The sequence below is a fragment of the Musa acuminata genome, chromosome BXJ1-7 (assembly GCF_036884655.1).
Source record: "Musa acuminata AAA Group cultivar baxijiao chromosome BXJ1-7, Cavendish_Baxijiao_AAA, whole genome shotgun sequence".
Lineage (NCBI taxonomy): Eukaryota > Viridiplantae > Streptophyta > Magnoliopsida > Zingiberales > Musaceae > Musa > Musa acuminata.
In genome coordinates, this window is record NC_088333.1 from 43,446,086 (window position 1) to 43,465,759 (window position 19,674).

Here is a 19,674-nt window from a genome sequence, read left to right on the forward strand (position 1 = left end):
AGAGTGATTGAAGTAATGCTGTTTATCTTGTTGAAGATGCAATTGAATTGGTTTTCATTATTAATCTCGAGCAGTTTATATATAGAACAATTCAATATCGTGGTCTTCCTTGGAATGTAGTCATTGCAGAGACATCTCAAGGTGAAGTGGTTTCGAGTCCTTTTCTGAACAAGGTCATGGTATTCTCTTCGTCAGCTCATCTTCCAGACTGCAAATGATGTGATCGGTATGGCTAACAAACATATGACGCAAAGCTATCGATCACAGTGTGTTACATGAGGTGGCGACGGCACCTTTTCATCATCCTGCAACCAACAGCAGGATGATGGATGTCGGATCAGTCAGCGTCAGTATCAGGTAGCAGCAGTAAGTAGGAGTCCCTCTGGGTGTACGAGAAGAAGAAGAAGTATGTTCTCATCATTCCAGCATGACAGACTACAGTCTCAGCCATAGTTCGCCATCAATGTATCCCCTGTCCATGAAAGGCTTTGCTTCCAAGTAGGTGAGTGATCTTGCCCATGACACCCTCCCTTGCAAGTTAGCACCATCTCCCTTGCAGTTGAATTGTCCGAAGTAGACCGTGCTGCATGATTCATGAACTGGTGAATGAGGACAAAATCATGATGACAAAGCTTAATGATATCATCATGGTTCCCTCTATGTGTCAGATCTTTTTGTTTGGTTTGGGTGTTTCAGATGTTCGTTACCTTTTTCTGGATGGATCTCCCCAGTCATTCCACCCTTCAGGAAGGATGATGCCTTCCAATTGGCAGTAGGAATAGACAACTCTCGCATACCTCCCCCACGCTCTGCCCAAGTACAGCAACCCAGTCCCATTAAGCCTGCACTCGAGGAAGGAGAAACCAGAGTTGTCCATTGGTGAATTCCTCTGAGATGCCGCAACAGCTCCATAGCTTTCTGCAACTGCGTGGAGTGTGCAGGCCTGCTTCACATCAATGAATTGATAAAGACAAGGTCCTATAATGGTTTCATAGAGTATCAGGTAGCTACATGCTGAGATGTATCATCAGCTAAACTGAGATGTCGAAATGTACTGTCTTAAGATGTCGATACTTGCTCGGGTGAGTGCTTGGTGAGTTGCTTTTACCTGATACAAGGATCTGGCACTTCCAAATATGAAATCAATGGATCCTTGGATGTAGCACTCATAGAAATAATGCCTGCCATAGTGGTCGAAGAGAGTGTCTTGAGATCCCAATATCCTGCATCTATATATCATGGCTTTGTCGCCTGTGAGTCTCAGCGCCACCGCTTGCATTCCCTCCTCTCCTGGCTGTGCTGCCGGAGCGGTGTTCTGCCAATCCATCCAGTTCATAAAACTGTGATATCTAATGGTCTTTACAAGATCTAAATTACCTCAAATGTGATTCCATTTGCACAGAAGTAGTCGGATTCGACGGCGACTGTTGCAGAATCAAATGTTCCGACATTCTGACCATTGGAGTATCGGTCAGAAGCTCTTAGATGGAATGAGATCACGGTTTCAGAGCTCTGATTCCCGATGAATGATATGAAAGGCTTCGTTTTGGGAACGATCACCTTCTCCCTGCGGAAGAAATGAACGATCAACGATACGATCCTCTGCTACAAGATCAACTATGAGGTATGCTTGCCACGCTCACCTGTATACGCCTGGATTTATGAGTATCTTCACTCTCTCCTTGTTACCATCAGGAATCATATCCACTGCTCCCTGCACCGTCCTGGAATCCCCCGTCCCGTCCTTGGACACCAGAATTACACGGCTGGCGTCCCCATCAACAGCATCCATGGTTCTCGTGTACTTGTCGACGCTCAAATCATCCCAAGAAATAAAATCCTGGTGCTGAATCGTCGACCTCTGAGAGACCGTAACATGGCCGAGTAACGCCATGCAACAAGCTGCCATGGAAAGGCGGAAGGTTAACAGCTCCATGGCCTTCCTCTCTGTCACTGGGTCTTATAAAGACTGTGGGAGTTCGAGAGAGTCAGGGCAGGGGAGGAGAGGGGGAAGAGATGACGGAATTAAATGTGGGGAGCGTGGCTTCTGCTCGCCTCTCTCTGTGTGTTGGATTCTGTAGGGAAGGAAGAGAGAGAGAGTGAGAGAGAGAGAAAGGAAGCATTAAAGATGGCTCACGACAAGAGAGCGAGAAGGGATGGGATGAAAGGGTAGGGAGGGAGTAGTTAGTAGCAAGGAACTGAAACCCAGGCGGATACTTAAAACACGTCGAGAGCCCCACTACGTGCGTTGTCTTCTCTAAGCTTAGCTATCGTTGTTGCTATCAGACCTTCCTGAGCTTGACTTGCTCAGATCCTCGACTGCACCTAACCTGCTTGACGAAATGTAAGAGACCTCGAGACTCGGCATTGGCAGGTGGAATCGGATCCAAGTCTTACCTGCGCATGACATGCTGGTGTGATTCGACCTAATTGCTCGATCGATGTTGCGACTTTAGCCAACTTAATCGAACTATTTTAGGCACATTGGCTGCTGTTCATGGAGATTTCGTCCGGTGGTGGGTCAGGGAATCGATAGTGGAGGTTGATCAGGTTTCCTACCTTCCATGTTGGAAGAAACAAAGGGAAATCTTGCTTTTAATGTAATGCTCGGGTGGACTGTCGTATGACTTAAGATGGTTTGACTTTTATTCTTCCTCCTTCCTTGTTTGTGTGTCCAAGAAAGAAAGAGAGGTCAGTTTTCAACGATGGGAAAGAACTTTCCTCTTCTTCTTGGTGGGTAATTTACTTTGGCTCATCTTTAAGGATCATATGTGGGTTTTTGGTGTTTGGGTGAGAGCAGTTGAGGATGGTTTAGGTATCTGTTTCAATCCAAGCCTATATTTGATGGAAATCTATGAGCAAATATGTGGTCTTTTGACTGCTCACTCTGTGTTGTTTCAGGTTGTGACGACAGCTGATGTAAGCGAATGTATGTTGGGTGAGTGCTCGGAAGAATTCAAAATCAGTATTTTCTTATATAAAATCAGTATTCAAAATCAGAATTCAAAATGAGCGGACTAATTAGCCTATTAATTTTATTTGGTATAAATCATTGATTAAAATATTTAAACTGAAGTTGATAATAGTATACTCATCAGATCCTTATAAGTTAATCTTAATCTTATCCACTTTCGATGTAGGACTAATCCGGATGCTACAAGAATATTTAAAAAAAATAAAAATAAAAATTTAAAAAATTAATAGAATATTTACATCATTTGACACTTCTCTTTTATATTCACGAAGCAAATCTAATTCTTCTTCACGACTCTTCTCTTTGAAATTCCTAATAACATCTATTTATAGGAATCATTTCATAATTTTTATACTTCAATATCTAATCAAAATTTGAATATAATTAGCCATGCTAACATATTTAATGCTGAATTTAGGCAAATATATGAAGGCCTTTTGGGTAGTTTTTTTGGCATAAAAAGATTTCTATCCATGAGGGAAAAATTGTTTGATTCCTTTTGTTGTTGCTACTGATTCCCACCAAAATCTTTCACGGGACAAATTGCGATGAACGCATGTAGTTGTTCTTCCCAAATAAAAATAGAAACACTACAGTCGTATACGAACCAATGTCAGAAAAATGGAGTTAAATCTAACATAATGCTGGAATTGTATGATACAAAGGTTTTTAACATTAAGCAGAGGATTGCTTTCAGCATTCCCCTAAAGCAAAGTTTACAAGCAAAATATTGCTTTCATGGGAAGGTCACGGCGATTTCACTGGTGACTTCGATTGAACCCCGCCGTCTCTTTCCCTTTGATTCATCTCCGGTGAAGCATTCTGGAAGAGCATGTAAGATGGCAGCATATCATCATCACAAGGTAGATAATTTTATTCATTAAATCACACAATATATAAGACGCATTAACTTTATTCCAAAATAAAATCTATCAATTGTATAATAAATAATACACGTTATTATTTGTTCAACGTGGTTTCAGCGGGAGGAATTCCATTCAACGCAATCCACATTCCTACGCGTCAATACCCGCAAAAGAAAAATAATATTGATCGTTTAAATAGATGGCAAAGTTCAACATGACTACGCATCAAAGTAATCAACATCTCGTTGTCAATATCGTTGACCATAAACAAAATAATATTTATGATCTGTATTGCGTATCTCAATATCGTTGACCATAAAAGAAAAGGAGAGCAAAAGTGAATGAGTTGGTCCATCTTCACGATGGATTTGAAATCTTCAAAGGGGTAGCTTCCATGGACATGCATGCGTGTTGATCGACACCAAACACATCATTTCTTTTAGTCAAATCATATATATATATATATATATATATATATATATATATATATATATATATATATAACGTTTATTTCGCTCGACTCGATCCTTATAAATCGAGTGATACACACGTGAGAGTTCCATATCGAGTCAACGTACAATAAGATCGATGGGTAAAAATTAGATCGTAAAATAGAAAGAGAAAACAAAAAGTACCTTAATAACTATGACCTGATTGTCTTTTTATAGTTGGTCCCCCAAACTTACAACTGGTCGAGAAGAATATTTTGTAAAGTAGAGGAAATATTCTTGAAACATTTTATATTCAATAAATGCTATGTTAATGATATGATATATTCTGGTATCGCCCCTATGACCACAGTCAACAAACACATCAATATGGACATGGAGCCTCGAGGTTGAGATGGTGTATCATGTCGACGTGACACCTCGGACTCAGGTGCACGATCGTTCCTTTCCTAATCATCCGAAACCGTATAAGACAACGCTACATAGTACAAAGTCGCTTTGAAAAGCTTGGAACGATATCGTAGATCCGTGCAAATCGATTGACACTCGTATGGAGATACAAGTCGATCGCTCGACGAGTCGACTACCGTTATCAGATCGCATACGATCGACCCTCGCTCATGGATATAAAAGCCAACTGCTTCATCTGCACCGAGGGAGGAGAGAATTCCCTAAATTACACTCAATACTTACTTGACCTTCGAAAGTATTGAGTCGAGAAAATCCCCTCCTGACATCGATCTGTTTACATGAACCCGACAACGACAAAGTGAACCACTCACTAATAAGGAGGACAACATTTGACTCTCGCTAACAAGGAGGACCACATTTTGAGTCTTAATAAATCATTGATATCTATGTTTCTAAAACGGATAAAAGTTTAACTATAGTCTAAATATGATACTGGATTTGACTACTAAATATGATTGATTTTTAAGAATATATAAAGTTTGGAAGATATACTTTGCCCCTCCGACCATATTATGTTAAATGGTGTGATCACAACTTAATATACTATTGCAAGTATAAGTGGCCTAATATATATTTTTTATCAATGTAAATTCGATCAATTGATTTTGATCAATATCTATTGAATATGTATGTCATGTCAATTTTTGAAAGATAATATGATGAACAAATGAAATATTTTTCATCAAACTAATTATTTTGTTGTAACAAGTGAATATTAATTCGACTCTCAGAGGGATGAATGCACCTAAGATGGAATAAGTTAATAGTGTCTTTTGCTCTTCGACTAATGCCAATTATAAGAAAGATACAAGATATAAATGAAATTATCTTTTGATTAGAAATCACCAATACTAACACGCTTCGAACTTCATCAAATTTTGCTCTCTCTCTCTCTCTCTTCTCTCTCTCTCTCTTGTATTCTTCTTTTAGAAGAATCTTGTGGGTGATGTTAGGGTGGGGTATATGTGGTGAGCCATCATGTTCTTACAAGAACCACAAGTTTAGGTGGTGGAGATCGGCGGTTCGATGTCGCAAGTGCTTAAATGGCTTGGATACAAACTTACGAGGAAGAAGCGTCGTTGGACTACTTGACTGAATGGTTAATATTGCATCTTAATAGATCGACTCATCTTTCAAAATTGTCGAGTAACCTCACCTCAATGTCACCTCATCATCTTAAACCGTTGTCGGATTTATGATTCGACGAAACGATGACGTAACTTAATAGTACGAACGTTCATAATTGATTAAGTGCATGCTTAATATGTGGATTATATCGTAAATAAGGTGTGACAAAGAGGATTATTTAAATGTTTTAATTTAATTATGAGATGAGTTCGGACACCGCGGTGGTTCGATGCAGATGCGGTAAATTTTTGGGTTCCTTACCTCAGTTGTGTCGGCCATCCTAAAGCGACACGACACGACACGGCTCCACCGACCGTGTTGGCAACACGACATACGCTTCGCCCCAGTCCCCAGATCACTGACCCAATCGCGTACCCGACGGCATGGCCTCGACATTATCGAACTATGAGCAACGGCTTAGCATTTGATTTGTGGTTCAGATCGTGACGCGGCCTCTGTGGGATGTGGGCCCCATCCGCTTGGGTGGATTCTAGAGGAGCCACGTAAGAGGGGTACGTCACGGGTGGAACGTCGAAAAGTATTGGTCGTTGTTGCCGCACCGGTGCAACCGTGTTTACCTCTCTCGCTACTCCTCGGTAACGTGCGCGGAGAACAACTCTGACCGCGCCTTTCTTTATCTACTCGATCCGACGTCACACGGTGACTTACCTGCCTTATGATTCGAGGAGAAGAAGCAAAATACGTGGAAAGAGCGAAGGATCGTAATGCCTCTCGATTGGATGAGGGTAGGAAAAGCGAGTGCGCCGCAAACCAAAAGTCTGACACTTTCGTTGATCGACGTTTCCCTATTCTCGTCGTTCTCTGCTGGGAGAGGAGTGGATCACTTCATCTTTCCATAAATAAACGGGCTTCCCTCTGTAAACGGGGAGTATAATTAAAGAAAAGCGCAACCAACCGCCCCATCGGCTCACCTTTTGTGGCTCCTCTTCCTTGACGTCCAAGAAAACGATGGAAGCCCTTCCGGCCATGGTGTTCGATGAATCCGAGTGGATACTAGCCGACGCCGTCCTCGACGACGACACCCTTATCGCCTCCTCCAAGGGCATCGACGCCGACTGGGTCGTCACAGACGGCAACGAGGGCGCCGTCTCCGGCGTCTTCTTTCACCCCTCCGCTCCCGCCCGCTGCCGATTACGCCTCTGCTACGCCCCATTCGGCGGCCTCCCACCCGCCCTTCCCGACCCCTCCCTCTCCTTCCTCCCCCCTGCCGCCGCCGCCCGTTCCTCCTCTTTCGGTCTCCTCCTCCTCCGTGGCCCCTGGTCTACCTACTACGTCTGCAACCCGGCCACCGCCGAGTGTCGCACCATCCCGCGCCCCCCGAAGCCCCACCCGTACGACCCCGCCGTCGCGCTCGTCGCCAGCCCGGTCGACCCCGCCCGTTTCCACCTCGTCTGCGCCCTCGACGCCTCCGGCGGCGGCTACCGCTTCGAGATCTTCTCTTCCGTCTCAGGCGCCTGGCGGCAGGCGTCCGCCGTGGCCGCTTCCGCAGATCCCATCGTCCCCGGCTCCGGTGTCTCAGCTGCCGGAGCGGCGTACTGGCGGACGTCCACCCCCGCGGTTCTCGCCTACGACCCGGAGGCCGACGAGGCAAGGGTGATCCTTCCGCCACCGAGGTGCGGCGACGCCAGCGAGCTGTGGCAGCTGGGAAAGGCCGGCGACGACGGGAGGTTGTGCTGCGCGTGCGTGACGGGGTCTGCGGTCGTGGTCTACTGCCTGGGGCCGGCCGACGAATGGACCGTGCTCGGCTCGCTTCCCCTGGCAGTAGTCGGCGGAAGCGAGGCGGTGGAGTGGGACAGCGGTGACCCGATCGCGTGCAAGGAGCCCCCGCGGCCGCTGCGGTTCGAGAGCACGAATCTGGAGGTGGTGCTGTGGGTGGACGGCCGCGTGCTGGCCGTGGACCTCGACAGCCGCCGGGTGAGGGAGGTCCGGTTCAATGGGCCGGCTCCGGGTCACGACGAAGACTACGTGTCTTACATCAGCACCGTTGCTCCCGTGGCTCCCGTGGCTCCCGTGGCGTCCGGCTAACGGACGGTGACGCTTCCATCCCCCGTGAACATATGCACTACTTTTAATACTCGATATGACTATTGATGCCATGAATAATGTGTGACATTTGGGATACTCGTATTATGAAACACTCGCGTGTTGATCATTGATCTAATCAATTGCTGTGACAAATAACATGATTCCATCTTTTATAAATGTTTTTTCTTGGTTGGAGTGCTGTTTTCTTTGTCTATCGTGAAGATTGTTGGGTCCACATGATGGCAGCTTATGCTTGTGTTTGAGTGCTCGGCTTCTTCTCTTTCGTGATAAAGAACCGACTTGGAATCTCTAATCTCCTTAATGAATCAGATTCTTAATGATGGGCTGATCCACGTGTTTGTACTCTTCTGCCCATTCCGTATAGGAAATGTCTTTTGAATGGAAGAAATAATTATGCTTATTATTTTTAAAATTTATATTAAAATCTTTATAGTTACGAAAATAAAATATTTTAATTTTATATTATAATAAAATTTATTTTTTTAAATTTTAAATTATATAAAATTATCTCAATGTTTTATTTTCACAAGAATAAAGATCGTAATATAATTTTTAAAAATATAAAAAATAAAAATATTAAAAATAATTAATTATAGAGAATAGTATATAATTAATCCCTTAGGTTATCGTTCTTTTGTCGAAGCCTATTTACATAAATCACAATTTAATTTCTAATTTCAATTTTATGAGTTAAATATTAAATTTTATTTACACATACTATTAACTTTACTATTTAAAATATTGGTTGATGATCAAATTAATTTAACTTGACTTAGAAAGAAAAGTAGCTTTCAAGTTAGGCCTCCCCGATGAGCTCTTAGTGTGAGGAGTCTCGAGTTGGACGAAGACATAAAATTCCTATTCGAAATCCTAACTAGAGTGTTTTGTTGGACTAATGTTACGGATGCACAAATAATAACATCCCTTCGAGGATTTGTTTATAGAGGATTCAATTTAGGTAAATCCTTTATCCGTATATGTTGAGAGGAATATTGATAAATCTTAAATTGGACCTCCCGATTGAATGAGTTTTAATGTTAGAAGTAATGATATACGGATTCTCCGATTCAGATCTTAACTCGAGAGGAGTGTTTTACGCCAAACTTGTGACAAGCACCTACGTGATGACGATAGTCTTTGTACTTATATGCATTTAGAGATTCTCATTTGTGTCAATTAGGGTAAATATTTTTAAGATGATACATAATCAAAAGGATATTTGTAGTTTTGATTTGGGGCCAAAGTGACAGTGTCATTGGCTCATTTTGTGGGGACGACTTATTAGAATCTCCCAATTCAACTTGATAAATTCTCTCATCTTCTTCTTGCATATTTTAAATTTAATTTCTTCTCACGTACATTTACTATAAAATAAATTTACGCAGCAGATAATAAAAAGGGCACGGAATTCGTTTTTTTTTCTTTTGAGAAAATAAATTAGTTTTAGAAGAAGGATAAATAAAAAGGGAACGGAATGGTGCGCGACGGGAGAAGCAGCAGAAGCCCGCACAAGCAGCGATGGAGGCGAAGGGCCGTGATGGCCCCCCAGCTTCGGCAAGCGTCGACACGGCGGTGGCGGCGGCCGCAGCGGCGCCGTTACTCATGACCGAAACCCTAGCTGAAGCTCCCCGGAGGAGAGCCAGCGGTTCTAAGAGGAAAGCCTCGGCGTCATCCTCCTCCACCCCCGTGAAGCGCCAGGCCAAGGAGAGAAACCTTCTCCACCACCTCTTCCCCGTCCATAACGGTCCCTGCACCCGAGCTCGGCAATCCCCCCACAAGCACGCGGCTGCCTCCCATAGGTCTGTGGAGCATGCGGCGGCCTCCGCGTGGGCGTCGGAGGCTAGAGGCACGGACGCTTCCGCCTCGGGAGGCTCGATCAAAGCGGAGGAAGAGGAGGAGGTCGAGGAGCCGCTCGTGGATGTGGAGTTTGAGGCCGTTCGATCTAGAGGTGTCGACGTTCATGCCGTCCCTACGGCTGCCGGTGAGCTCTCTGACCAAAATTGGGATCTTGGTGACAAGGAAACCTTCGTAATTGGTATTAGGTATTCTGTCCACTGCTAATTTTGTTTATTTTTCTTGCTTGTTTGAACTAGGGTTTCTTCTTTTTTTTCCCAATTTGAATTGTACTAGGTAGGAGAGAATGCTTCTTCTTTCAAAGCATCATCTTTGTATGCAGTTTAATTACGTCGAAGATGGTTGAGAACTAACTTGATTCATTAAGGACAGTATTTTATATTCGGGATCAAATCCTAATGGGGAACCGCTTTTTCTTAATGAACTGTTTGTATCAGGAAAGACTAGGCATTTTAGTGTATATGCGAAATGATTTCCATATCATCTGGTTCTTGTAGGCTGGTTCTCATGGAAAGTGATCCACCCCGTTGAGAAGCATATGCTGCCCTCATTTTTCAGTGGAAAGTCTGAGAACCGGACACCTGAATTGTACATGGAAATTCGGAATTCTATCATTAAGAAATTTCATTCTGACCCACAGACACAGGTGGAACTCAAAGATTTCTCAGAGTTGTCTGTTGGAGATATGGATGCAAGGCAAGAAATCTTGGAATTCTTGGACCATTGGGGTCTTATAAATTTCCATCCTTTTCCCCCATCTGAGAACGAAGCAAGCAAATCTGATGCTGATGACAGAGATAAAACTTCAACTTTGGTCGATAAGATGTATCAGTTTGAAACAATTCAGTCATTTCCCCGTCTTGCTACGAAGAAAGAAGAGTCCTTGGTACCTGCGGTGCCCCCTTGCTTGCTTCCGGAGTCTGCCCTTCTTGATGATTTGATTAGGCCAGTTGGTCCTTCTGTTGAGTACCACTGCAACTCCTGCTCAGCTGATTGCTCTAGAAAGCGCTACCATTGCCAAAAGCAGGTTAGTTGGTCTCCTACGCTGGTTAATATTGGTTATCAAGTGTGTATGCCACTTCAACAATGTCTGACAGTCTTTTCTTGTTGTGTCAATACACGGAGCCATGCAGTCCAAGATTATTTATATTACTCTCTCAAATTCTTAAATTGATGGCTGATGGCAATATCTTTGTTGTTCTTTTAACCCACCAAAGTGTATAGCTATTTTTGTTTATTCATATCCTTAAATTTTTCTCATCAAATTCAAAATCATGATTTTACTTTTTTTAGGATACATGATCTTAGTAAACGATAATGGTCAGGTTGTCTTTCTTGTCTACAGCAAATATTTTGTTGAGTTGCAGCAAACTAGGAAAGTAGACTTCCTAGTTACTTGTCCATCAATTCATTATTTTTATTGAGTTCTTCATTCAGAAAGAAAATTTATTATAGCTTCTTATTGAAAAAGTTAAATGGATCATGGATTTGGAAGCAGAGGTAGTGTGAGTCTAACTTCCTAATGCTACTTAATTGAAGATATGTTATTTTGCATTACATGGTTATGATAAATAGTTTCACTATCATTATCAAGTGATTGTCCTACAAACTGAACTGCTGTATATATGAATATGTTCAGGATTATTTCTTGGTTCATATATGAAATGATGATTCAACTTGATGTAAGCAGAATGTTGCTAGACATTTCAATTTCAGAATAGTTTTACTCCTACATATTTTGGGTGCTAGGGATCTGAAATTTAATACTGTAAATTCCATATCTCAACTCTCTGCTGTGTAGTATTAAGAGTTATTCAGATTATAAGTTTTTGTTGAAACTTAAACTATCTTGCTCAACGAAGGACTGGATTTTGTTTATCTCTGGCTTTATTGTCTGATACTCTGCAAATAGTTGCATCAGTACATCTATATTAGAGAAATGCTGAAAATTTATTATTTCCTTCACAGGCAGATTTTGATTTGTGCGCTGATTGCTACAACGATGGGAAGTTTGGATCAGGCATGTCACCAGCTGATTTTATTCTAATGGAATCTGCAGAGGGTCCTGGTTTAAGTGTTGGGAGTTGGACAGATCAGGAGACTTTGCTTCTACTAGAAGCATTAGAACTTTTTGGGGAGAATTGGAATGAGATTGCTGAACATGTTGCTACTAAAACCAAAGCCCAATGCATCTTACATTTTCTTCAAATGCCCATTGAGGATTCTTTTCTAGAAGGTGGTGATGATGATGATGATGTCAATGAGAGTAACCCAGGTAGCAAGGACCAAATTCTGTTGACTAAAGAATCAACAGCCACAAATACTTCTGAATCGGTGGAAGATGACAAGAAAGAAGCAAAGGAGGAAACCTCTCATACAAATGCTCCTGATGCTGAAGCAAAAAAATCTGAAAGTTCTGACATTGTAGATGAACCTATAACATCCAAAACAGATCGTTTGGTTAATAAGAATACTGCTGATGTTAATATTTGCCATGAAACTGGAGCCAGCTTTGCTATCGATGCACTGAAGGCTGCATTTCAGGCTGTAGGGTACTTTCCTGAACAAGGACGATTGGGTTCATTTGCAGAAGCTGGAAACCCAGTCATGGCACTCGTAAGTTCAAGTGCATTTTAGCTGTGGGGCATAATGTAACCTGTTTTCTAGTTTTTTTTTGGATGTTGACCTTGTGCAGTATTCCCTTTGCAGGCTGTATTTTTGTCAGGTCTTGTTGAATCTGATGCTGTTATCGCCTCTTGCCGCAGCTCCCTGAAAGCCATGTCAGAGGATTCACCTAGCATCCAGCTTGCTACCAGGCATTGTTTTCTTCTTGAAGATCCACCAATTGATAGGAAGGATCCACATCTCTCTGTGAGGTATTCAATCTGATCATATTTGAGAAAAGATTAATTTAACATGGTAATGAACGTTCGATTTGTTAAACAAAACTGCAGTGCTGTTGCTGAAACCAGCAATGAGGAGGCTCATAAGGATGGAAACAAAACACAAACTTTAGATGCCACTGACGAATCTAAGGAGAAGAATGAGATTTCTGCTTCTGTGGATAATGATGGGAACTCATCCAATTTGTTGCCTGATTTCTCATCAAAACAAATTGATGAAAAAGAAGTAAATGATGTGATTCCTTCGAAAGCAGTGCCAACCACTGTTCAGGAATCAGTTGATCAGTCTTTGTCTGGGGACCAGTGTATGACTAGTAATGTGAAGGATGTAACTGATGCTTCTTTGCCTGTAGATCCTATGCAAAGCACTATGAAGGAAACTGAAAATTTAGCCTCTCAAGGTGAAGATTCAAAGAGTCAGGAGAAGGAAATTATTGGTTCTAAGTCAGTGGGGGAGAAACCTAATACCATGACAAATTCAGAGGATTTAATTTCAGCAGACAAGGTCCAACAACATACAGATATAGCTAAGATAAATACTAAAGTTGTTTTGGAAGAACAAGAGTGTGTGCAACTAGGTGCTTCAGCTAACGAAACCAAAGGAAAAGCAGGTTAGAAACAGATATTTCCTATGTTAGAATTTGTGGAATCACAATTTTTCAGTTAGTATTTGCTAATGCCAATTCCTTGTGTACTTAATTCAATGACTTTTCACTCAGTTTTAACTTCGATAAATTGATGTAAAATGTCTGGCAGAGATCTTGTTGATATTAATCAAACTATTTTTTTTCTTCTGTGTTCGTCTTTTCATACATGACCAGCGAGTTTTATACTTTTTTTTTTTTGTGTAAAATTACTTTATGAAGCATGGGTATAAGTTATGATTACATGATGCCAACATGTCATGTTGCAGATTTGCTGATATTTCAGTTCAAAACATAGGATATGATAGAGCATGGATAGGTGATTAAAATTTATTATCCTACAATATCATATATGACAGCTTAGCATTCAGACAAATTGTTCAAATATATAGGTACAATCGGTGATGAACTATATCAAATGACTTGTGTTCTTAATTTATTCATCTTGAATGTTTCTAACATGGTACTTCAAGAATGCATAGGATATGGTAGAAAATCATGATTAATGAACTAAAGTATTTTTTAATTTCATTTGTTAAATATGATGATCATCCAAACACCATAAAACAATATATAAGGAAATTCCATGTTATCTATAATCAGAGGACAACATCCAAGAAAAGCCAATATTTCTCATGAAGCAACCACAGAGTATCCCCATACCCTAAGACCATCCAATCATTTTAATTTAATCAATTGGGTTTGTTCGAAAAACTATCTGACATCTTTCAGTGAAGCATCTTATGGATATTGGTTTTACACATAACTGATACAAATTAGGGCAAGCAATTTGAAGAGCTCGTGTTTCAGTATTGCTGAATGATTAGTTCTTTCAATTGAATATTGTTGACAAAGTATTCGCCAGCATCAACACATGGCTGAAAACCAAGGTTGTGCCTGATGTGTTACTGGATCCAGGAAAAGAATGCTGCAGTTTTTCTTAGACCACTAGTCTTACGCTTTTGAACTTTTATATATTCGCTTTATCAATAATTCTAAAATAAGGTGCCTTTAATCGTGGCCTGTCTTACATTTCTGCTAGAAATAATTAAAGATTTTTTACTTAGCCAGATTGATTGATTAACTCAGCTAACCACAAATTTAGTGAGATGATATTTTTTCCATGTATATTGCAGATGAGGGTGAGAGAACAGAGTCACACAGTGATGATGAGAAAAATTCTGACCCAAGTGGAGTTGATGATGATCATAATATAGACAGGTTGAAGCGTGCTGCGGTCACCGCACTCTCGGCTGCTGCTGTAAAGGCTAAGCTTCTCGCCAAGTTGGAAGAAAATGAAATTCTGAAACTTGTTTCGTTGGTTATTGAAAAGCAGGTACTTAAGAAAACAATGGCCAATACCACCATATCTGTAATTTCTTTATTGTGTATCAATAAATTAATGGCATATTTGGCCTTGACTATCCTGCAGTTGCACAAGTTGGAGGCAAAGTTGGCATTTTTTGCTGATATTGATAGTGTCGTCTTGAGGATGAGAGAACAAACAGAAAAAGCAAGACAGAGACTAATGCTTGAACGCTCGCAAATAATTGCTGCTAGACTTGGTGTACCCACTTCCTCGCTCAGAGCCAACCCAGCTTCCTTACCAGCAAACAGATTAGCCATGGGGTATGGTGCCACTGGTATAAAACCGCCTAACATGGCATGGCAGAAGCCACCACCTGTAAGAAGGCCATGAAGATGGGAGTCTAGTTGCTTTTTCTTTTTCAGTCTCCGGTATGTTTCTTTTTCTCATTTTTATTTTCTTATAGAGTAAAAGACATCAGAAGCACACTTAAATGCTTTTGATTTGCTATTTCCCTGTTGCATTAGCACATATGCTCATCATGTCAAGTAGTTCTTTAGCTTTGTTAAATGCTTAAACAGTTTGCATTCCAGTTTTGACATGTTCCTTAATTATTCTTGAAGTTTCAGGTTTTGGCATCAATAGTTGTAGAATGGCCGATTGTTGCAGATGTTGAGCAAAGTTGGTTTTCTGAGCATATAATTCATGCAGATGTTTCTGATTCTATACCAACCAGGTTCATCTAATCAGTTGGTGTATTCACCTGAAGTAACGAAAAACATTCAATTCTATCTGTAGTCTGATTGATCTTTACCTTGTAGCCACTTTGACAATGTTACTTGGATAAGTCTTCAAGAGAATGATTGCCCGTAGAAACCCCGATAGCCCAAATTTTCTTTGTTTGTAAATGCAATTTTCTAATGGCTATTTACGGCGATGGAATTTACTTGATGGTGAAAAGAAACTCTTGCCATGAATTATACCAAATGATGCAGTCAATTGAAGAAAGGATCAGAAGTTTTCGTATTCTTGCTTAGAACTCTTTTCACGCATAGATATGCATGCAATCACTATCATACCCTATGTTTCTCTTCACAAGAAAGCTAAAAGCTGACAGGTGTGGAGCAGATTAGAAATAATTTGTATTGTCTAGCCGGCTTTTACTGGTGGTTTGCACTTCAATTAGAAGATTGGAAGTGTTAGAAAAAGGTTTCTGAGAATACGATTTTGGATGATATGTAAAGAATTTGTTGGGATCAAGATTCAAGGTTTGTACCGTCCACATGTAACTTGTTTCACTCCTTTTTGCTTTGTGTCGATTTAGACTAATATTCTCTGAAGAGTACTTCCCAATCCAACAGGCACTTGCATATGAGCGATGACCGACGTTTGGCTGTGATCTGGTAAAGTCTTATCAAGCCTCTCGTTCCGTTGCCAACTTTTAATCTCTTCGGTCGAACAACGAGGATGGCGGATAAAAATAGCAGCCCCGAACAAAAATCCACAGGGAAATGGAGCGGATGGTGGTTGGAGAAGGATGAAGCTGACGCCTGTCACCCCATCTCCTCCTCTTCCTCTTCCTCTTCCGACAACGCCTTCCCTCTCCTAACGAGAAGAAGAGTAGTCGTTCTTCAATTTTCGTGGCTATAATCCAATTCTTCTTTTCGCTGTCCACTTTCTCAGACCTGTTCATTGTTTTCGTGATCATTTGCTGGTCCTCAAGTAAGAAACCACGTTAAACATGTAGAATTCGAGATATGTGAAGATTTCGACGTTAATTTTCGTTAGATTTTTTTTTTTTCTCTGTGAAGAGAAAAAAAATTGTCTTTTTGTTCTCATGGCGTTCTGTAATCTGCAGGTTTGACGTAGACGGGACGGGCGATTACGAGGAGGGTGGAGTCTTCTGCAGCTCGCACTCCATCCTCGCGAAATGGCATCGTCCCCTGTGGCTGCTCCGCCACCCGACGCCTCGTCTACGCCCTCTCCCCCCGCCCCTGACGCGCCCCCTCCCTCCGACCCTTCGTCATCAGCACCTCCGCCCACGTCGTCCCCTCCGCCAGCTACGTCGTTACCACCGCCACCGGTCCAGTCTCCGCCTCCGTCATCGCCGCCGCCCCAATCTCCACCGCCGTCATCACCGCTGCCACAGTCTCCGCCTCCGTCACCGCCGTTGCCCCAGTCTCCGCCGCCGTCACCGCCTCCGTCACCGCCGTTGCCCCAGTCTCTGCCGCCGTCACCGCCTCCGTCACCGCCGCTGCTCCAGTCTCCGCCTCCGTTATCGCCACCTTCATCGACACCTCCCACGGCCACCCCGAACGCGCCACCTCCTCGGGACTCTCCACCTCCCCCCTCGTCCTCCTCTTCCCCAAAACCACCCTCCTCTACGTCGTTTCCACCTTCATCCACTCCACCGTCACTACCAAGCTCGTCCTCTTCTTCGCCTCCACCACCCAAGTCGAACGACGCGTCGTCGCTACCGCTGCAGCCACCATCACCACCTCAGCCAATCTCACCGACGACCCCTTCTTCTTCAGCAGCACTGTTACCGCCACCCCCAAGAAGCCCCTCAAAGTCGGTGCCTTCGCACGGTACAAGACCTTCGCCGAGCAAGGATTCCAGCACACCTTCGAAGAGTGATCACTCCGGCTTGAATCTGCCCCTCGTATTGGGGTTCACCGCAGGTGTCGGGATCTTCTTCGTGTTGATGATTATAGCACTGGTGCTGTACGCTAGGAACAAAAAGAAGCCGCGTCAATACTATGATGCTGCAGGCTCACAAGGTAATCTCAAACTCACTTTGCTTCATGATGGCAATCCGTCGATCCTTTCTACAAACCTGTGATGCTTGTTCGATATGGCGTAGGTGGCTTCCACAATGCCGGATCGCTTCCGAACTGGCAAAATGGAGCCCAGAGGAAGGATCACAATGGCAACATCCCCCCACCTCCAGGAGTAGTAGTCCCACCTGGAGGTGGATGGCAGCCATCATCGATGATGTCCAACAGCGATATAAGCTCAGCGTACTCCGGCCCCCATGTTTCTTCGCCATCGACCCCTTCACCTAACATTTCCTTGGGCTTTAACAAGAACCACTTCAGCTACGAGGAGCTATCAGCAGCTACAAATGGATTCAGTCGAGATCACATCCTGGGGCAAGGTGGATTTGGTTGCGTGTACAAAGGTGTGCTCCCTAACGGGAAGGAGGTTGCCGTGAAGCAGCTCAAGTCGGGAAGTGGGCAAGGGGAGAGGGAGTTCCAAGCTGAGGTCGAAATCATCAGCAGAGTCCACCATCGCCACTTAGTATCTCTTGTTGGATACTGCATCGCTGGATCTCAGAGGATGCTTGTCTATGATTTTGTACGCAACAAGACCCTCGAGTTCCACCTTCATGGTAATGCCTGTTTCTGCTGGTCCTCATTTCTCATGAACAGATCAAATAAATCATCAGGAAGAACTTCTAAGAATCAAATCATATTTACTGTTTCATATTGTTTTGAATTTGATCCAATGAATTGCTTTCTTCATTTGCAGGGAAAGGTCTTCCAACAATGGATTGGCCTACACGACTCAAGATCGCCATCGGATCAGCTAAAGGCCTTTCTTACTTGCATGAAGACTGTGAGTACAAACATGTTCTTCCTCTCACAAGAATTCATCATTTGTTCCTACTTCTGCATCTCAATGTGCAATCTTTCTGTAGGCCATCCTCGGATTATCCACCGTGACATAAAAACTACAAACATTCTCTTGGATAATAATTTTGAGGCCATGGTAGGATGTCCTTCACAAACATTTTGCACTGTGAATGAACCAGAATTTGACCGTCGATTTCACTTCTTATTTAGGTTGCAGACTTTGGATTGGCCAAGATTTTTTCTGATACAAACACACACGTCTCAACTAGAATCATGGGAACCATTGGGTAAACATATTTCATGGACTAACTCTAGTGCCTGTCTTTAGAAGATAGATAGATGTGATGTTCTTGAATTTGTGTAGGTACTTGGCTCCTGAGTATGCATCAACCGGGAAGCTAACCGAGAAATCCGATGTTTTCTCCTACGGTGTGATGCTTCTGGAGCTGATAACAGGACGGAGGCCTATCGACGATTCAGACACATTCATGGTGGATAGCTTGGTCGATTGGGTCAGTGTGCCACTTCAAACACCATCTTCTGTATCAAAGCGTTGGTTGGTTCTCAGATATATGCTTTGTTGGAACAGGCACGCCCTGTCTTAGCCCAGGCATTGGCTGATGACAAATTTGATGAGCTTGCTGATCCGCGCTTGGAGAACAGCTATGACACTGTGGAAATGGTACGAATGGTGGCATGTGCTGCTGCTTGTGTTCGACATTCTGCCAAGGGGCGACCTATGATGAGCCAGGTAAGATGTGTTCGCATCTCCATCTTTCTTCCTCGCATTGTTTCCAGGCTCAACTGGGAACCAACGATTGATTAATCTGATACAGATCGTTCGAGCATTGGACGGGGATGTCTCACTAGAAATCCTGAACGAGGGGTCAAAGCGTGGACAGAGCACAACCTTCAGCTCCAGCTCAGACTACGACGCCAGCTTATACTCCTCCAACATGAAGCACTTCAGAACAGTTGCGCTTGAAAGCAACGATTACAGCAATGGCTACAGCGGAGCAACCAGTGAGTACGGGCTTAACCCATCCGAGACGAGCAGCTCTGGCGACGTAATCTCCCCGGACAGTCCAAAAAAGCACTCTTATCATCGTCTTTGAACACCAAGAGAACATTATAGTACAAGATCTACTAATGGAGAGACGAGTCTCTCTCATCAGTTGGGTCAGATGTATTATAGTCCTGTGTTGTTTAATCATTTGGTCAGTGTCTAACGTTGTATCTATAATCTGATATGTGTTCTAATGCTGGTACTAGCAGCTTGATTTATTGGAGGACTAATTCTAACCTCTCCGGTTATCTATTTATTCGGATCGTGGACGAAGGAATCCCTCGTGGTGGATTTCCACCTGGCTGTCATCC

At 42.8% G+C, this 19,674-nt stretch overlaps 4 protein-coding genes across 6 annotated transcripts; 3 read left to right on the forward strand and 1 right to left on the reverse strand.

Moving 5' to 3' along the window:
- Positions 1-71: 71 nt before the first annotated feature.
- Positions 72-2,186, reverse strand: LOC103992933 (pectinesterase QRT1). Its single transcript, XM_009412862.3, has 5 exons — positions 1,644-2,186; positions 1,378-1,567; positions 1,109-1,315; positions 708-943; positions 72-583 (listed from the first exon to the last, which is right to left on the reverse strand). The coding sequence occupies exons 1-5, from the start codon at positions 1,934-1,936 to the stop codon at positions 436-438; spliced, it is 1,074 nt and encodes a 357-aa protein (XP_009411137.3). The 5' UTR covers positions 1,937-2,186; the 3' UTR covers positions 72-435.
- Positions 2,187-6,766: 4,580 nt separating this feature from the next.
- On the forward strand, positions 6,767-8,129 carry LOC135679618 (uncharacterized). The gene has a single exon (XM_065193580.1). It carries the CDS (start codon positions 6,858-6,860, stop codon positions 7,932-7,934), a length of 1,077 nt encoding a protein of 358 aa, XP_065049652.1. The 5' UTR covers positions 6,767-6,857; the 3' UTR covers positions 7,935-8,129.
- Positions 8,130-9,418: 1,289 nt separating this feature from the next.
- On the forward strand, positions 9,419-15,613 carry LOC103992935 (SWI/SNF complex subunit SWI3D). Of its 3 annotated transcripts, none has more exons than XM_009412864.3 (8): positions 9,419-9,936; positions 10,307-10,836; positions 11,778-12,425; positions 12,519-12,685; positions 12,764-13,323; positions 14,493-14,692; positions 14,789-15,093; positions 15,286-15,613. In XM_009412864.3, the coding sequence occupies exons 1-7, from the start codon at positions 9,474-9,476 to the stop codon at positions 15,053-15,055; spliced, it is 2,835 nt and encodes a 944-aa protein (XP_009411139.2). In that variant the 5' UTR covers positions 9,419-9,473; the 3' UTR covers positions 15,056-15,093; positions 15,286-15,613. The 3 variants fall into 3 exon arrangements, with proteins under 3 accessions (XP_009411139.2, XP_009411140.2, XP_065049653.1); XM_009412865.3 differs by having other exon boundaries at positions 15,292-15,613; XM_065193581.1 differs by having other exon boundaries at positions 9,868-9,997.
- Positions 15,614-16,247: 634 nt separating this feature from the next.
- Positions 16,248-19,601, forward strand: LOC103993048 (proline-rich receptor-like protein kinase PERK1). The gene is made up of 9 exons (XM_009412973.3): positions 16,248-16,384; positions 16,521-17,442; positions 17,526-18,053; positions 18,194-18,280; positions 18,363-18,433; positions 18,508-18,584; positions 18,662-18,809; positions 18,887-19,048; positions 19,134-19,601. The coding sequence occupies exons 2-9, from the start codon at positions 16,593-16,595 to the stop codon at positions 19,410-19,412; spliced, it is 2,202 nt and encodes a 733-aa protein (XP_009411248.2). The 5' UTR covers positions 16,248-16,384; positions 16,521-16,592; the 3' UTR covers positions 19,413-19,601.
- The last annotated feature ends 73 nt before the right edge of the window (positions 19,602-19,674 follow it).